The sequence below is a fragment of the Tetrao urogallus genome (genome assembly GCF_951394365.1).
Source record: "Tetrao urogallus genome assembly, chromosome: 20".
Lineage (NCBI taxonomy): Eukaryota > Metazoa > Chordata > Aves > Galliformes > Phasianidae > Tetrao > Tetrao urogallus.
In genome coordinates, this window is record NC_136833.1 from 4,113,248 (window position 1) to 4,129,973 (window position 16,726).

The window sequence follows — 16,726 nt, forward strand, 5'->3', positions numbered from 1 at the left end:
TCCACCAGTGCTCACAGCCCTCCAGCCCGACCCTGGGGGTCTGCAGGGATGAGCGCCACCACTCTGAGCAGCCTGTGCAGTGCCTTTCCACTCTAATGGTAAAAAAACCTTCTTTATATCTAATGTCAATCCCCCTCTGTAGATTGGTAAGGGTGTCTGGAAGGACAAAGAAATCTGTGTAACACACCTACAACTTCAGTGTTGCAGTTGCCATCATTTTAGATTTAAACTTCAAGTGCACAGCGCTTACTTTTGCAGCACTCTGTTAATGCGCGTTGAGAGAAGTTAGCATTTACACAGATCAGATCTAACCTTAAGGAAGCCTGCCTCAAACGAGCACACAGAACTGATTTCTGAAAACATCATAATCCGAGGAAACTTTATCCCCGCCGGCTGCTTGCCGGGGCGCGCCGACAGCCCGGCTCCTTCCTCCCTCTTGGCCAGGTACGATCCAGCAGAAGCGCGGCGCAGATCAGCTCCGCAGAGCTCTGTGCCCTGCAGGACGGCGAGGAATGCAGCGCTTCCAGAAAGCAGAGCTGTCAGGAGAGACCTCCTTGGTGAGCGGCAGGCAGGCACTGATCCTGCACTGCAGCCACCAGGAGCAGTGGGTGCGCAGCAGCTGCCTGCCGGCCCACTGCTCCCAGCGCGTCCTCAATTCGGCCACACCGTGTGCTCCTCTTCACCACCGCGCTGCTGAAACAGGTCGGGATCCGGCACAGAGCTGCTCTGTCAGATTGGCAATAAGGCGACAAGGTGGAAAAAAAAAAAAAAGGCAAAAAAAAAAAAAAAGGCTGCAATAATGTTAAAAATATCGTAAAATGTTATTTATACCAGGATACATTTGTTACCCCATGTGACAATCATTCATTTTTCTTGACAGATATAAACCTCTGCTTAACACATTAGTATCATAAATATTATCAGATATAACGCTGTAATTTAATACCTACCAAATGCATTTTAAAATATTACTCAATTTAAAACTTTGGATTTTAACCAGATGTGTTTCCAGAAAATGATTCGGGTCAGATGCTTTTTTCTTTCCCTTTCTCTGTGCGTGCGCGTTCAAAGCGGAGCCTTGCTCTGTGATTTATTGCACCACGACTGCGTGCCCCCAACCCACAGCAGCACCGCGATGCTTCATCCTTGAGGCACACACACCTGCAGTCCAAACTAACAAGAGAAAACATCTACATGGCACGGCAGGAGCCTTTGAAATGTCTCTTTGCAGTTGCCTGGACACAGAACAGACTGGTAGAACGGGGAGGCAGCGGAGAAAGGGTGAAGGCAGCAACTCCGGCCTCTTTCATCTAGAAAGGGGGGACCATGGAGAGATTAGAGGAGAGGATTTTGATTAGATCACTGGAATGTGAAATGATGCTTCCCAGGATTAAAATCCTATTTTAGTGCTACCAAACCGGTTACGTCGTTAGCCGGGCTCCGGAGGGCTGCGCAGCTCCATCCTTGCAGACATCCGTCAGGCTGTGCCATGGGGCCCCCGAGCCTCTGTGCCCCCCACACCACAGAACCCAGCCATTGAGGAGCCAGCAGCCCTACAAGCTCAGGGCTTCGGGGTTCCCTCTCCGGGCATCAGCCGCACGTGCCTGGTGCTGCCGGCTGTGAGCTCGGCGGGCGCAGGCCTGGCGCGTCCCCACCCAGTGCCATTGGTCACAGCCACGACGCGGCCAGCCAACAATTTGAAGGTCTGTAGTTGCCGGGTTGATCATTACGTGCGACTCATTAACATAAAACCCGCCATCGCGATTAGTATCTTTGTGAGCAGCAGCCTCGGCAAAAAGTGGAAATGGAGGCAGAAACGGCGGTGCTGCTCCGAAGGACGGCGTTGGGAAATCAGCAGCAGCGACTGCTCTGTGCTGTCTGTAACTTCTCCAGTGACACAGAGCCATTTTCCAGCCGTCCGTCCACCGACCGGAGCGAGCACCACATCCACTTGATGATCAGATCCAATTTGAGGAAAAATCTACGCTCACTCACTTACCCAGAGGAAGACGTGTTTATTTTTCCCTTGTGTACAAAGTGCACAACAGTGTTGGGAGCACAGAGTGGGGCTGACCTGGGGCAGGGGGTGGGAAGCACAATGTAGGGGACGGAGAGTACAGGGCAAGGGATAGGAGCACAGAGTAGGGGATGGGAGCACCGGGCAGAGGACGGGAGCCCCTATAGCGGATGGGAGCACACTATAGGGGACTGTAGCACCGTGAAGGGCTGTCCTGGGGGGACAGGTACAGCTCTGCTGGTTCCTTGCCAGGAAATGGGGTTTTGGGGGCTGCTGTATTTGCGGGCTGTGCACGCAGTTTGTTTTGGGGAACAGATGTGCCTGGCAAAGCGTTCCGTGCTTTTCAGAAAAGGAGCAAGGAAAATGTTTGTATTTGTAGGACACGTTATCTTTCAGCACCAAATAACTTCTCTCACCTTTTTAAATCCCCTTTTCTATGGATATGCCGCATTTCCCGGCCCTCCCCGAGCAGCGCTCTGTGGCAGCGACCCCCGAGCGCCCACATTTCCCCGACTCCCCTTCCAGCACAGATCCTTGTCCCCCCCCACGCCCCCAGGACGCCACGAACCAGACACCCCCGGCACTTTCCCATCGCCGTTTCCCTTCGACTCTCCCCTCTCACACTGCACACCGCGCTGTGGGGCGGCAGCACCGGCCGCTCTGCGCCGTGCTCCCCCCCTTGTCCCCACCGCCCGGGCTCGGCCCCCGCGGGCGCTGCGGGGGGGGGAACACACACCGGGAGCGCTCCGGAGCGCCGCCCCCCCCCCTCACCCCCCCGCCCCGCGCTGACTCCGCGTTCCGGGCGGCGCGGGCTCCAGGCCGGGATTTGGGCGCTCCCCGCCGCCGCCCTCCCCTCGCCCCCCCGCCCCTCCTCCCCCCTCCCTCTCTCCCTCCCTCCCCCTCCCTCCCGGCTCCGAACTCCAGCCCCTCTCTCTCTCTCTATCAGCCGCTCACTCTGTCTCAATATGTCTCAAGATGGCGGCCAATGTGGGATCGATGTTTCAATATTGGAAGCGCTTTGATTTACAGCAGCTGCAGGTCAGGCTCCCCCGCTCGCCGCACCGGCCGGGCCGCGCCGCCGGACCCCCCCCCCCCCCTCCCCTTCTCCGCCTTCCCTCGGGCCCGGCCTCCCCCCCTCCTCCTCCCGCTGCCGGCCCCGCCGCCTGCAGGGAACCCCCGCTCCGCCCGGCCGCGCCGCGCCGCTCCCTCCGCCCCCCCCGCACCGATCGGCGCCCCCATCGGACATCGATCCCCTTTGTTCAATTCATCGATCGGCCCAAGATGGCGCCGGAGCCGGCTGTGCCGTGCCGGGGCCGCCGCCGCTTCGCCCCGCTCCGTCCCGGGGCTGCGCTCCGCCGCTCCCCGCGGCCGAACCTCGCGGGGCCGCGCGCTGCCAGCGCTCCGAGCGTTCCGCTTCCCCCCCCACCCCGTCGTCCTCCTCCTCCTCCTCCTCTTCCTCCGTCCCTCCTGCGGTGGCCGGGGAAAGTTTCCCGAGTGCCGGGACTTTGTGTGCGCGGGGGCGCGGGGCGGCGGGGGCCGGGGGGGCGCTCTAACGCCGGACGCGTCCGCGGCGCCGCGGGCGGCCCCGGGGTGCCGGCACCGGGCGGGGGGGGAACCGCCGAGCGGCGCCGCGAGGGGGGCGGCACTGGGGGCGGCGCGGGGCGCTCCGGCGGAAGCGCGGAGCGCGGCGGGGACCGAGCGGCGGCCGCGGCCCCGCGGGAATCGGGGGACGGCGGCACCGGGGCCCTCAGGTGCGGCGGGAGGGAGCGCCGTCCCGTTCCGCCGCCGCCGCCGTATTGTTTCTGCGGAGGCTGCGCGGAGAGGCGGACTTGGCCGAACTTTCCCCGCTCGGAAGGGCGCTCGGCGGTACCGAGCGGAGCGGGGAGAGCGAGAGGCGGATGTGCAGCGGGATGAAAGAGAAGGGGTTGCGTCGGGATGCGTTTCAGCTGGGGCTGCCGGTCCGCGCGGCGGAGTTGTGCCGGCGCGGCGCGGGGACGGAAACGCCGCGCGGGACCCGAAGGGCAGCGTTATACGGGCGGTCGGGGCCGGGGCTTTGCCGGGCGGTGTGTGACCGAACCCCGCGGTGATGGACCGTTCTGTTCTGTTTTGAGTAAAGGAAGAAAAAAAAAAAAAAAGCTGGCTTTTATCGGGGTTTAATTTCTGTGCGCGCTGTAAAACCTGTTGTGGAGCGTCGCGCTGTGACGCCGGGTGACGCCAGCGTTGGGCTCTCGGCTGCCCGCGTTGCGGCCCTGCGCGGCCAGCAGCGGACGGAGCCCCGCAGTGAGCACAGAGCGCCTGTCATCCCCACGCAGAGCAGTTAATTGGTCGCAAATTAGCCTTTATTTTTCTTTAATTATCCGCCCGTCCGCGCACGGAGGCAACGCGGTGTTCCCTCCCGCTTGCAGGTGAAGCCATGCGCTAGGAATGCTGTCGTGCAGTGTGAGGTTCGGTCTCACAGGGCTGTGTGTGCCCCCCGTTCATTTACAGTTATGCATTTCAAGGGTGGCGACAGAAAGCTGGAGCTGCTTTCCCTGTGATCTCTGCCCTGCTCCGGGCAGGGTCGCACAGTGCAGAAGTTGGGTTAAGGATCAGGCTGTGGGATGAGAGAGGTGCAGAGTGGCAGCTTCCTATAAGTGTCAGATGCGGCTCTTCCTTTCAGAACATCCCTAAAGCGCGTGCAGCCCTGGGTAGGGCTTGTAGGGGTCAGATTTATTTCCTAAAGAGGCAATGAAATTAGCATGACATCACTTCAGCGTGAGTTTGCCACGTGGTGAAAGAAGGACCCACGTCGGGTAAGGTGTGCGTGGAGAGAAGGAGCCCTCGCTCAGGGTGATGGTGGTGGGAGATGTGAATCCCATCCCTGGAGCAGCGCTGCCGTCCTCAGCTCCTGCATCTGCTGCTGGGAGGCACCGCCATGGTTCCTGCAGCTCCGTGGCTGTGGGTCTGGTGCTGCTTACAACACCTTCCCACAAACACCCCTCTGCTGGTCAGCAGGGAAACCGTCGCTGTGCTGCCAGGGCGATGGGGCAGCGTGGGTCCCACATCACTGACTGTCTGTCGGTCTGTATGTCTGTATGTTGGAGGATGCAGCAATTCCAGCTGCATCTCCACGGCTAGTGTGGCTCAGCCTGACCCTCAGCCCTGAGCTGAGTCCATGCGATGGCTGTAGGGTTGGAACTGCTTGATGGAAACCGAAGGAACGCAGTGTTGAGGTGCTCAGAAAATAAACACGAGTCCCGAAGTCTCATGGTCGCTTTTTGTGTAGGAGTGCAGTAAGTGGCTGCTGGAGAGCAGGGCAGCATGGCTGGCTGTGACCGAACTGCCGGGAACAACGGGCTCTCGCTTGTTGTGCTTTTCTGTATTCGTTTTTGCAAATCTCATCCTTCTTATTGCATCATGTCTAATCAATGTCAGGGTGGGGTATCAGTTCCCACTCCGCTGTGACTAATTGTTGTAAGTAAACCATTGATCTTTCTGTAACGTTACAAAATTTGCACCAAGTCTGGAAAAAAGAAGTAGCAGTGAGTAGCGCTTAAATACTGAAGCTATTCAATTATTTAATTAGAAACAGGTGGAGCTCTTGGCATCCATTCCTGGATCCGATCGCAGCAGAGCAGGGGCTGATTTGCTTTAAGTGAAGGAGTTAACGTGCTTCATCACAAGTGGAATTAGCGGCTCTGCGTTAATTTCATTTGCCCGTACGGCTCTCTGTAGAACTTTTAGTTTCTGTTCTAACAGCAGCTGTGTTTCGGGCTGGGTGCTCTCACACCGTGCTTGTGGCCAGCTGGATTCTGAGCGGAGAAACGCGGTGCTGTTGGTGTGGAGTATGGCAAGGGTTGGGGAGTTTTGGGAACAGATTGCGTCTGCATGTAACAGCAGCAAAAACGTGATGGGCAAAGCGTCCAAAATGCCACTGAACAATAATTTGTTATTTGCAAGCTGATTTGTAATGCGAAAGATGGATGGAGGAAGGTGCGTGATCCCAAGTTTCAATTTGATCATCCCGAGCTGGAAATGAAGGCTCAGGAGGTCTGTATGTGTGTGCTGGTGCTCCGGGTGCAGGCAGCAGCTCCTTGGCGTGGGGCCTCTGGGCGCAGTGTGTGCTGTGTTCCCATGCCCCCAGCATACAGCCCGGCTTCTGTTCCATGTGCTCTGCGTTCTGCTCCTCATTTCTCCCCGTGCCGGATGGTTTCCCGTGTGCAGAGCACTGAGGTGTGATGTGTGCTGGGATTTCAATGCAGCGTGGTGCTCCTACATGGCACGGGGCGCGGAGCTGGCAGGGAGGCAGCAGGAACGGCACGGCTGCAGAAGGCATTGTGCCCTTAATGGGAAGGGGTTTGGGCTCTGATGTGCATGGTGAATTTCCTGGGAAAGGTGGGAGGAAATAAGGCCTCGTGCTGATGAGGTGTCTTTACACTGCTGGAGGTAAGGCTTCCTCGTTTCATGGAAGATGTTCTCAGCTTGTGTTTTCCCTGCCCTGACAAGGCAAATACATCTGTCACTTCTGCTTTTCCTGTTAATTAGCAGGTTAAAACACAGCAAGCTGCGACGCTTGGGTTGTGAAGAACCTAGGAATCTGAACAGGTGACTGAAAACACGTGCAGTTCAAAGTTCTTACCAAAGATCAGCACGAAGCGTTGCAGATGTTGGGTGCAGGCTGTGGGACGTGCAGCAGGCTTTCCTGGTGTCAGACAACGCTGCATTCCCAGGAAGCAGCAGGCAGCCAAGGGTTCGTGCTGGATCCACTGTTGTCTGTAACTGCAGCAGCTCAGGCAGCTCCTTGGTCCCTCTGTGCTCAGAGCTGTGTATCTGTGTGAATTACCGCATCTCTGGGAGCCGGCAGCGCCCCGTGGCTCCATGCTGCAGCAGCCCCCACTGTGCAGACAGACGGACGCTGTCTGACGCTGCTGGCTGGGCTGGCGGTTCGCACGCTGCCCTGCCCTGCAGTGATGTTGTGCTGTGCCTGCAGCTGGGGCTCGGGGTGCTCAGCCAACCCCAGAGGTGGGTTTGTGGCTCTGCAGGGTTCTGCTCTGGGAGGGCAGAGGTGAGGGCTGACCCCACCTGGGAGCGCAGAGCGATGTGCAGAGGTCTGTAAGGTGCCTGACTTGGATGCTTTGTATTCCCGTGTCTCCGTGCCCCTGGCTGTGAGCTTTTAGGGCCCGTGAGGTTGGAGCTCTCTGGGGCTCTTGTAGCTGAACATCAGCACTGTTCAGATCCTGCTCCTGTCCTCGGTGTGTGAGTGTGTGCCCACCAGCACACTTGGAGTTACGGCGTCTGGAAGTGCTGGCTCAGGGCTTCTGTGAGCAGCGGGAGGATTTGGGCTAAGTGTTGCTAAGTGGTGGCAGTGGTGTTGCAGTGGAGATCTTCCATTCAGCTGATGGTCAGCTGAGCCCAGAGCCACGCCAGCATGGAGCTGAGACCCAGGTGTCTGGTTCTTGCTAACAGCACTGGCTCTGTGCTGCAGGTCCCCCAGGGTTCCTCCAGTGTTTCTTTCTGTGTAATGTGGGTCCTTGCTGGTGCCGGTGTTGTGGGAGTCTTCCTTTGCTGGGAAGTGGTGGCTTCAGTCTGGGGCTCTTGAGGACAAGCTGTAAGGATGCAGAAATAAAAGCAAGTGGAGCGTGGGGAGGGGATGCTGCTTGGAGCTGAAGGGACAGAGGGAAAAGGGGAAGGAGTTCAGGAGCGCCTGGGGTGAAACTTTGGTTATAGTGCACTAGAGAGGAGAGGGGAACCCATTTCAGCAGATACGTATACATTCAAGAAGATCATATGCTTTGCATGACAATTTCATGGCTTATTCCTACAGAAATGGAGCTGTCAGGCTGAGGCGTAGCGCTGCAGGTAATGGGGTGCAGAAGTTGGATGGGTTTTGTCCTGCTGCCGTGCTCCCGTACCTCCTGTGGTGCTTGTATGTGGGGTCCAGCCCCTACTTTAGGAAAAGCACTCTTAATAGGGTGGTGCACTTACACTGGGATGCATTAGTTCACTGTAACCAGCAGCAGTGTCCCTTGCTGGGCTGTGCGCTGCTCTGGGTGCAGTGCTGCTGCCGTGGAGTGCGCTGAGATGGAGGGCTGTGAGCCAGTGCTTTGGCACTGCCCCGTTCTTCTGCTTGGTTCTCTATTCTGGATGAGTAAGAGCTGCTTCTTGCTGAACTGCAAATATTTCTCAGGTTTGTTGTTGGAAGCGGCATCTATACAAGTAAGTGTGAACAGAGAACTGACTGGTGTCCTAAACACGTATTGTTTGTGATTGGGACCAAATGGAGATACACAACTCATCAGGTTTCCCTTCAGATTTCTCTGTACATTAAAGGCTGCTTAAAATCCACACTGTAGGCAGCTGGAGGTGTAAGTGTTGAACTCTATACCCATTGGTTGGTGAGTGCATCATTAAAGCTGCCCATGTCAGAGCGTGGTTGTTCATTGAGCAGGGCTGTGTGGGACGGGCGTTCTGTGCTCACACAACTACACAAGATGTGCTACCCCCCAGCTTCTCCTTCTAGGGCCTGTATCCCAGGTCAGGTTTTGATGGCCTCCTGCTGAGGCTGCCAGCAGGACCAGTGCTTGTGATTTAGACGTCTCCTGTGCCATCAGATCTATCGACTGCTGCTCACTTCCCAAGCGTTCGCTGCCTGGAGAGCCCTGGGGCAGTGTGGGGAGCACCGGTCCCTGTGCACAGCTTGGAGAACTTTGCAAAGTGAATGGGCTCCATCCCTGCTCAGCACAGTACGGGGCCATTGGCCCAGGCAGCATCATCACCTGTGCTTAATTTTTAGCACATGCACTTGGAATCTCCAAGGTCAGTGGGGAAAGGGCTGCTTTGTCAGTGGAGGTGTACCCCCCATCCCATCCCATCCCATCCCATCCCATCCCATCCCATCCCATCCCATCCCATCCCATCCCCGCCCCTCCTGCCATGCCCAGCACCTCTTCCCCCATCTCCCATTTCCAGTCAGCCCCATTCTGTTTCTCGTTGTTCTCTGGATGTCAACTATAAACGTCGTCAGAGTCGCTCAATAAAATTTATACTTGGCCTTTTGTCTGCAATTATTTTCCGTTTTATTTTTATTGGATATTTACACGTTTTATTGCGGATGCACGTCAAAGTAAATTTATGTCACGTTATCACTTAAAGATGTTTGCTTCGTTTTGAGACATAAATAAAATGTACCCTTTGTCTGTGATCTGAAATACGGTCGCGTTAATTTGGTCAGCAAAGTGTGCATCTATTTTTATGTCGCAACTTTTGTGTGCACGTGTTAATATTGATAGTGCCGGAATAACTTGGGCTCGGTATGTCTGGTATGAGCATCGCTGCTTTGCTAATACTAATTGTGGAGATGGGATAATATTAAACATTTAGAAGGCAGGAGCCAGGAGTCTGGCAATTGATTTGTGGGGAGACCTCTGTGCAGAGTTACTTACAGAACTGTAACCTTCATATCTTTTATGTGAGCACAAGTAGCGTTTGTGTTTAAAAAAAAAATGAAATGTTCTGAGGACAGAAATCCTTCCCTTCCCTTCCCTTCCCTTCCCTTCCCTTCCCTTCCCTTCCCTTCCCTTCCCTTCCCTTCCCTTCCCTTCCCTTCCCTTCCCTTCCCTTCCCTTCCCTTCCCTTCCCTTCCCTTCCCTTCCCTTCCCTTCCCTTCCCTTCCCTTCCCTTCCCTTCCCTTCCCTTCCCTTCCCTTCCCTTCCCTTCCCTTCCCTTCCCTTCCCTTCCCTTCCCTTCCCTTCCCTTCCCTTCCCTTCCCTTCCCTTCCCTTCCCTTCCCTTCCCTTCCCTTCCCTTCCCTTCCCTTCCCTTCCCTTCCCCCTGTTTCCATGCAGCACAGAACCGGGGGGATGAGGAAATAAGAACTTTTTTGTCCTTGGGTTGTTATGGTAAATACAGCAGAAGTGATTAAAACTGCACAGACAGTGCTGTGATCAGCTTGTTTAGGGCAATAAATTAAAATCCATTCGCATCTGAGATATCCTGGCACATCCCGAGCACAGTTTGTCCTCTAATGTGCCTCGTCTTACACGAGGCAAAGGAAAACTTGATTAATGTCACTATCTGGGATTTTCTGTCCTGTAAATAGGACTTGAAGTCTAAAATTGGAACGGTGAAAACCTACTTTAAATAGGATTAGAAGAACTTAGTAGTTCAGGTTGTTTTTGCAGTCCTGGGAAGCGGTCAGCAGGGCCTCCCTGCTGTGCTTTGTGAGCATTGCCGTGGCTGCGGGGGCTCTGAAGTGCCTCCATGCTCTGAGCCACTGGGAGGCATTGCTGCCCGGCTTGGGGAGATGCTGCAGTGAGGCGGGAGTGATGTCTGCATGTGATGCCCACCCAAAGTTGGGTTTTCCCATCCAAAGCTGGGTTTAGCTCAGGTGCGTGGAAGCAGGAAGGCAGCAGGTGCGCCTGGGTTTGAAAAGGATGCGCCTACTTCTGTTGTTTTAGGCCATGCGTTGCTCTTTATCTTATTTGCTTCAAGGTATGTCATGGCAAAATGAAGTCATACATCACAGGTTTTACGCCCTATTTATTTGCTATAATCATTTTTCCGACAAATTGTGAAGTTAATTTCGGCGGTCGGAGGCGGTGGTGCTGCGCTGAGCTCTGCGAGTGCAGCATCCCCTTTGTACAGCGCCTTGATTGTCAGCTCTTCATTATAAATTTACTTCCTAAATGCTGACTTAAGGCCTGACACGTTGTTTGTTTCACTGTCAGTTACACTCCTTGGGAGACCTAATAAAAGCCTCTCAGATCTTTCTATTGAATTAGGCCATCCTTTGCCACCCCGGTGACTGAAGTCAGACAGGTGTAACGCTGCCGTACCGCATCCATCCCCGTTTTGCTGGAGCCCTTCTCAGGGCGTCTCCTGATACCCTATCCTCGGTGCCACAGCAGTGAGTTCTTTGCTAAAAGGTCACCGTAATGTTTTAATTGGGTTTTTCAGCTGCGAGGAACATAAAGACACGGGTTTATTAATAGAGTGCCTTTGATCTCGGAGGATTCCCACCCGGCGCTGTGTGGCACACGCAGGGAGCTTCGCGCTGTGGTTGTTGGGCAGTGGGTTTGGCCATAGGGAAGGGCTCTGTTTCCCAAAGCGCGGCTTCCCCGGGCCGTGGGGTTGGACTGTGCTTCCAGCAGAGGTGCTGCAACATCTTTCACGCGTTGTTTCGGTTTTGTTTTGCATCTGAAATCCTTGGTCGCGGGCAGTGCGCAATTAGGGGAGCGCTCAGTGACCTCGTTAGTGTATTTTTGTGGAATTATTGTGCTTTAGAGTTCTTGCTGCTTTACGCAGATGGTTATTGCTGGGTTCCATCTGTTCGTTAAGCACAAGTAAGGATGGGCAGCGCAGCCACACTGGGTTTTTATCCAGAACTTTTAGTTTTACCTCTTTGACTGCGTGACGTTAATCTGGTGGGTACGGACTGCAGTGCTTCCGAGGGAAAGAAATCAAACTGGGAACTTGTCTGTGCAAACGGGCTGCAGTGGCACCTTTCTGTGTGCCACACACTGCTGTCCGAGCAGCCCTCAGGTACATGGCACGGGGCCTGGGGCTGGCGTGAGCTGCTCCCAGCACAGCACAAAATGCTCCCTTCAGTCCTCAGCCTCCTTTGCCAGTTGCTCAACCAGATGTCCTCGGTACTTTGTGCTCTAAAATGTTAAGTAATTAGATCATTCACATTCTAGTTAAATATAATTAGAGCCCTGTGTAAACTGAGCGAAGCTGACAGGTTTTATAGGTTGGTCATATCAAACTATCAGATGATAGAGTTCAGCATTAATACAAAAAGATTCAAACCTCCTTGCCCTCAAATAAGGAGGTGTTTAGTCTTTGGATTTAATCCTTAATTAGAACTACGGTTTATGGAACTTGCTAAAAATGCTTTCAGGACCTTGGAAGTCTTGCTCAGAACTACTCCCAAGCAGCGTTTGCCAGTTAAAATTTCCTTCTGTGCTCTGAGTTGGAAGTTGAAAACCTCCCAAGCTCTCGGTGTGTACAGCTAAAGGAAAAGATAGCCAAAAGATAACAGCATCCCACCCTGGATTTTCTTCTTGCTGCTCAGACCAGTGGGTCAGTCGGTCACAGTGATGCTTGTGGACCCGAGGACACGTCACCACTCACATGTGGTCTCATGCATTGGGGTATTGCTGCTTTTTCAGCACTTTGAAGCTGATTCCTGGTTATTTCCCTCTCCTCTTACAGATCCAACACGTTATTTTGTTGTTTGTTTGCTGGCAGGCGAAACATATTTTCTGAAGGAAAGTGTTAACAGATAGGCTGATAAAATGTCTGTCTTCCAAAAACTGTCTGAAGACAAATTGAGTGTTTGTCTGCACGTGGTGTTCGCACTGTTGTTGTATGAGCTACCGAACAAATTAACAAGATGATTCTTGTCTCTTCTGGGAGGTAAACTTTCCTTTTAGGTGCTGTAGGAGTCCGAAGCGGTGAACTCAGCGCAGGGTGAGCGCTGCTGCGCTGTGAGCTGATGGCTGCTGCTTTGCCATGGCTAATAGAAAAAATCAGGTGCAGAACGTTCACAAAAAAGTTTCCAGTTGCTAAGGGAGCTGGGCTCAGTTAAAAAGGGAAGATCGGAAAGAAGAAAACAGCAGTTATTCCTCAGTAACCCCGAAGGATGGAGTTGTGTCGGTATGGGAGGCAGTGCTGGGTGGTTGCGCTGTGTCCCCTCCAGCCTCTGCCCACCACGCTCAGCTCTGTCACTTCTGCGATGCTCCGAGCCTTGCTGTCCTGGCTGGAATCTCGAGCCTGTTTCCAAGCTTGCATTTCTCACTTGGCAGCGCATGATGCGGCTGGTGGGCAATCTGCCGTATCCCTTTTTTGTCAAACATCAGAGTTGGTGTCTGACACTGAATCCGGGAAGGAGCAGAGAGGGCGAAACGCAGGGCAGAAAGGAGATATCTGCTGGGTGGATTTGTGCGTTTCTCTGGTGTGATTGCTTGGGGTTGGTGTTCAGTTCTGGCAGTGATAGAATGGCAAAGGTTTGGGGTTCTTTTTTCCCTTTGTATTTTTGATAATTAGCATGACCTGCAAGTGGAAATTTTTCAGCTCCGTTTTCATATCGGGCAGGGTATGCATGCAAGGGAAAAGCTCAGTTTGAGGAAAATCCCCTAAAGATATATGGAAACAAAACAATTTTACAAAGCTGTGTGTGTATGCATGCATGTATGTGTGTTTGTGTAAACACACAAGCTCACACAGGCACAATCTCCGTCCTGGATCAGCTCCCACCATGCAAAATCCAAACCTGAAAGTGCTATAATTGATTACGTGCAATAGGAGACAAACAGCCGAGATTTTGGGAGAGGGCAGGGTGTGGTCCAGATCTGGCAAAACATTTAAGAGCAGAACATTATTTTTTCAAAGGTAGGGAAACTTTAAAACATTGGTCCAAGAGTTAAGACTGGTTGGGAGAAGGAAAAGAGTACAGCAAAGCGAGACGTGCTCTTTGTAGGGGGAGGCGTTGGGGGAGGAATTGGGAAGAAAGAACACGCAAGTTTAGGTTCGTACATGTTCGTGTTCTGCTGGTTTTTTAACTTCATTTGTTTCCCTGGCAGATGTCCCATGGCTTTGAGGCCTTTGTCTGTGTGAGAGAGAGAGAACATGAAGGAGGGCTTGGCAGGGCACTTCGGGGTTGTGTGGAATAGCTGGTAGTCATATTTATAGTCGGTGTTGTCTGTTGGCATGCGCCGTTCTGATAACCAGCAATTGTTCTATAAAGTTATGTGTTACATTGGCAATGGAGCTTTCCCTGAGTTTCCTCCAGCGTTTTGTAGCTAGATTTCACTTGCAAGTTCTTGTAAGTCCGGGGCAGGACTTGTCAAAGTGCAGTACAAAGTACCCAGCACTGTACTGGGCACTTAGCAACTCCCCCATCCCAACCTTTCCTCTGTCAACCGTATTCACAATCTGGGATGCTCCACATCACCCTGCTTACATTGAAAAGAAGTGGTGGTTCGTAGTATTCTAAAACAGCTCTAGCAATCTTTGGATGATAATAGTGTTCTGAGCTTTCAGCGTGTGCTGCATCCTCCATTAGGGCTCGTGGTTCAGTTGTAACACTGCTCTGTGAATGCCTAATCCAGCATGGCTTTGACTTGCTCAGGTTGGAGGTGGGTTGGTGCTGCAGGGAAGAGGAGCAGTGCTGGGCTGCTGCGAGGCTTTCAGCCTTCTGGTAGCCTTTTGCTTTTTCCATGTCTGTGCCTCTAAATGGATTTATAACAATGCGGCTTTATGCCTTTAAAACACCTGCTGTAATTGCTTAGAAATATACTTCATGTCAGCCTTTATTGCTTACTGTGATTATGCTTCTGGTAACCATCCTTTTTGGCAGACTCATAAAATAAGTTTCTCTTAATAGGATTCCTAACAGACTTAAACATTATGCATAGCTTAAGGTGCAAATATGTTTTATTGGCGAAAGGAAGAGCTGCTGTTCTTCGATACCTTTTGTTTGAGACAAATCAGCAGGTGCTCTGCTTTCAGCAGATGCTGAAGCTGTACCCATTACATTGAGGAGAGGAACGTGGGGGTCTGTTCTTTGCATGGCGGGTTTGTAGTGGAGAAGAACGTGCAGATGAGTTCTTGAGCTTCTAGTCCTGTCTTTCAGCTGATGTGTAAGCTGTACAGAAGGGTGGAAAAGTGCTGCTTAACACTGCTGGTTTAACACCTCAGTGCTCTGTGAATACCGAACGATTTCTGGCTGCAGAGGTTTGTACCTTCAGTTTAGGGATGCCCTTGTACTCCCTGCTGAAGCAGAGGGTCCTGCAGAGCTGTGTGTAGGATGTGATGGACGAGCTGTTTGTACGTTGGTCACGGCAAGACTTATGTTTGGTGATTAAACACGCAGGAAACATCAAGGAGTTACGCATTAGCATGGCAGCGAAGGTACAGAAGATAGCAGAGAACCAGGGCTGCTGGGAGCCAAGTTGTGGTACCCAGACCTTGAGATCTTCAGGCAGTGTAAATGAGCTGGACATCAGAGAGCTGGGAAATTCGGACTTAACCCTGCAGATCAAATCAGTATTAGTTCCCATAAACAGCTCCGAAAGATTTCAGGAGTGAGGAGGTGTTATTTATCATCACTTTTAGCTAAAGGGTTCCACCCATGCAAAATTCTTTGCACGAAGAGAATGAGACTTTTTGGTAGGCGGGCTGTTCTCAAAATCTTGAGGAGAGGAAAAGGTGATGAATAGTTATTTTGGGGCTCTTTTAAAATATGAAAATAAAATTGCTGGGGTTAGTCGATGTTCTTTACATCAGCACCTTTATCCTCAAGGATATTTTGGCATTTTTACCTTTGAAATTTAGGCTAGACTTCAAAGGATAGATGGAATTTCCCGGGCGAAGCAGGGTGCGATGGAATGGCTGGAGCTGGGGGAGAGCAGGGAATGGTGCGGGCAGCTCAGCACCTCACAGCTGGCAGGGAGCTCAGAAAGGAGAGGACGGGGATGGGGAGAAGGTGAATGATTGGGTTTCATTGTGGTTTTTTTTAGGCGGATATCATACAAGCACAAAATCAAATCCTGTGGGGTGGCAAATGCTGTTTTTTAAACTAGTTGGCTTGCTGTAGCTGTGATAATCTGTGTTGATCAACCCTTTTGGTGTTTGCTACAAAATTCATTCTAAAAGGCATGGTAGCTCCTTCTTGTTGGTGGCGGTCCAAATCGTGTGTGCTGCCAAACTTGGCACTGGTGCCAGTGGTTTGCTATTGCTGATCTAAGAATATAATACAGATGGTTTGATAGGCAGTGCAGATACATACAGATGGTTTGAAACTTTCCAATTTCTTTATTTCATCCCTTTGTTTCTTTTCAGTATATTCAGTATCTCTGGATATAAAAATGGCTATTCGTGAAACATTCTGAGCCATATCGGGTTTAACTTCTGCCACAAGGCCTTGTCAGCAAAAGGCATCTGTTTTGGACGGGTTCAGATGTTCTGCGTGTTGGTGCAGGTACGCTGATTTAAAATGCACAGGGATATTTCTGTTAAGCTGTGTGACCACCACACCTGTATATATGCTTCAGTTACATAGGATGAAGAAAGCAGATACCATAAAATAAGCTCGTAGGTCTGAAAATCCAAAGATTGTGGTCCCTGGCTTTGCTTCAGATTATTGCTGAAGCTGGTAATGACTTCTTTGTAGTCAGAACAGTGCAGCTTTAGCCTCGTGTAATAGTTCAAGCAGACATCAGTGAGGTCTGGCTGAGGGCTGGATCGTTTGTTTTCAGTGCTCATTACAGCCTGCTGATCTCTTGCCAGCAGAAATTTCTAGGTTGTGAATTTGTTTCTGTTGTGCACAGGCGTATGACATCAGTTGCCTTGCTAACAGGACAGGGTGTAAATAGCATCGTGACAGCACAACTCCAGTACTCTGCACACTTCTTCGCGCGTACAATGCAATGATGTTACAGTAGCTGATGTTGACATCGTTCATTGCCTGGGCAAATGGTACAAGTAGCCTCTACTTTGATCTGCTGCTGGTCTGATCAAGTCTGAAAGGACCTCGCTGTGCACTTTGGGGATATCAGCAACTCTGTCCTGCCTGTGGAAATGGTTGTACAGACGTTCTTTGGAGGGGTGATTTACTTAGCTTCCTTCGTAAGGTCGTTAAAGTGCTTAACAGTGCAATTAATGTAATTTAAGAACAGTTAAAAGCACTAGTGGTTCTTTTCAACTTAATTTTAAACGCTGAGACAGATTA

The 16,726-nt window shown here is 52.2% G+C and overlaps 1 protein-coding gene across 2 annotated transcripts in view; it reads left to right on the forward strand.

Moving 5' to 3' along the window:
* Nucleotides 1-2,992: 2,992 nt before the first annotated feature.
* The window catches only part of CUX1 (cut like homeobox 1), a gene marked incomplete at both ends in the record, with an annotated part of 226,106 nt that continues 212,372 nt past the window's right edge, over nucleotides 2,993-16,726 (forward strand). For both annotated transcript variants that reach the window (XM_079545066.1, XM_079545065.1), the window contains one exon: nucleotides 2,993-3,055. In XM_079545066.1, coding sequence (XP_079401192.1) covers nucleotides 2,993-3,055 — 63 coding nt within the window. The remainder of the gene's footprint in view (nucleotides 3,056-16,726) is intronic.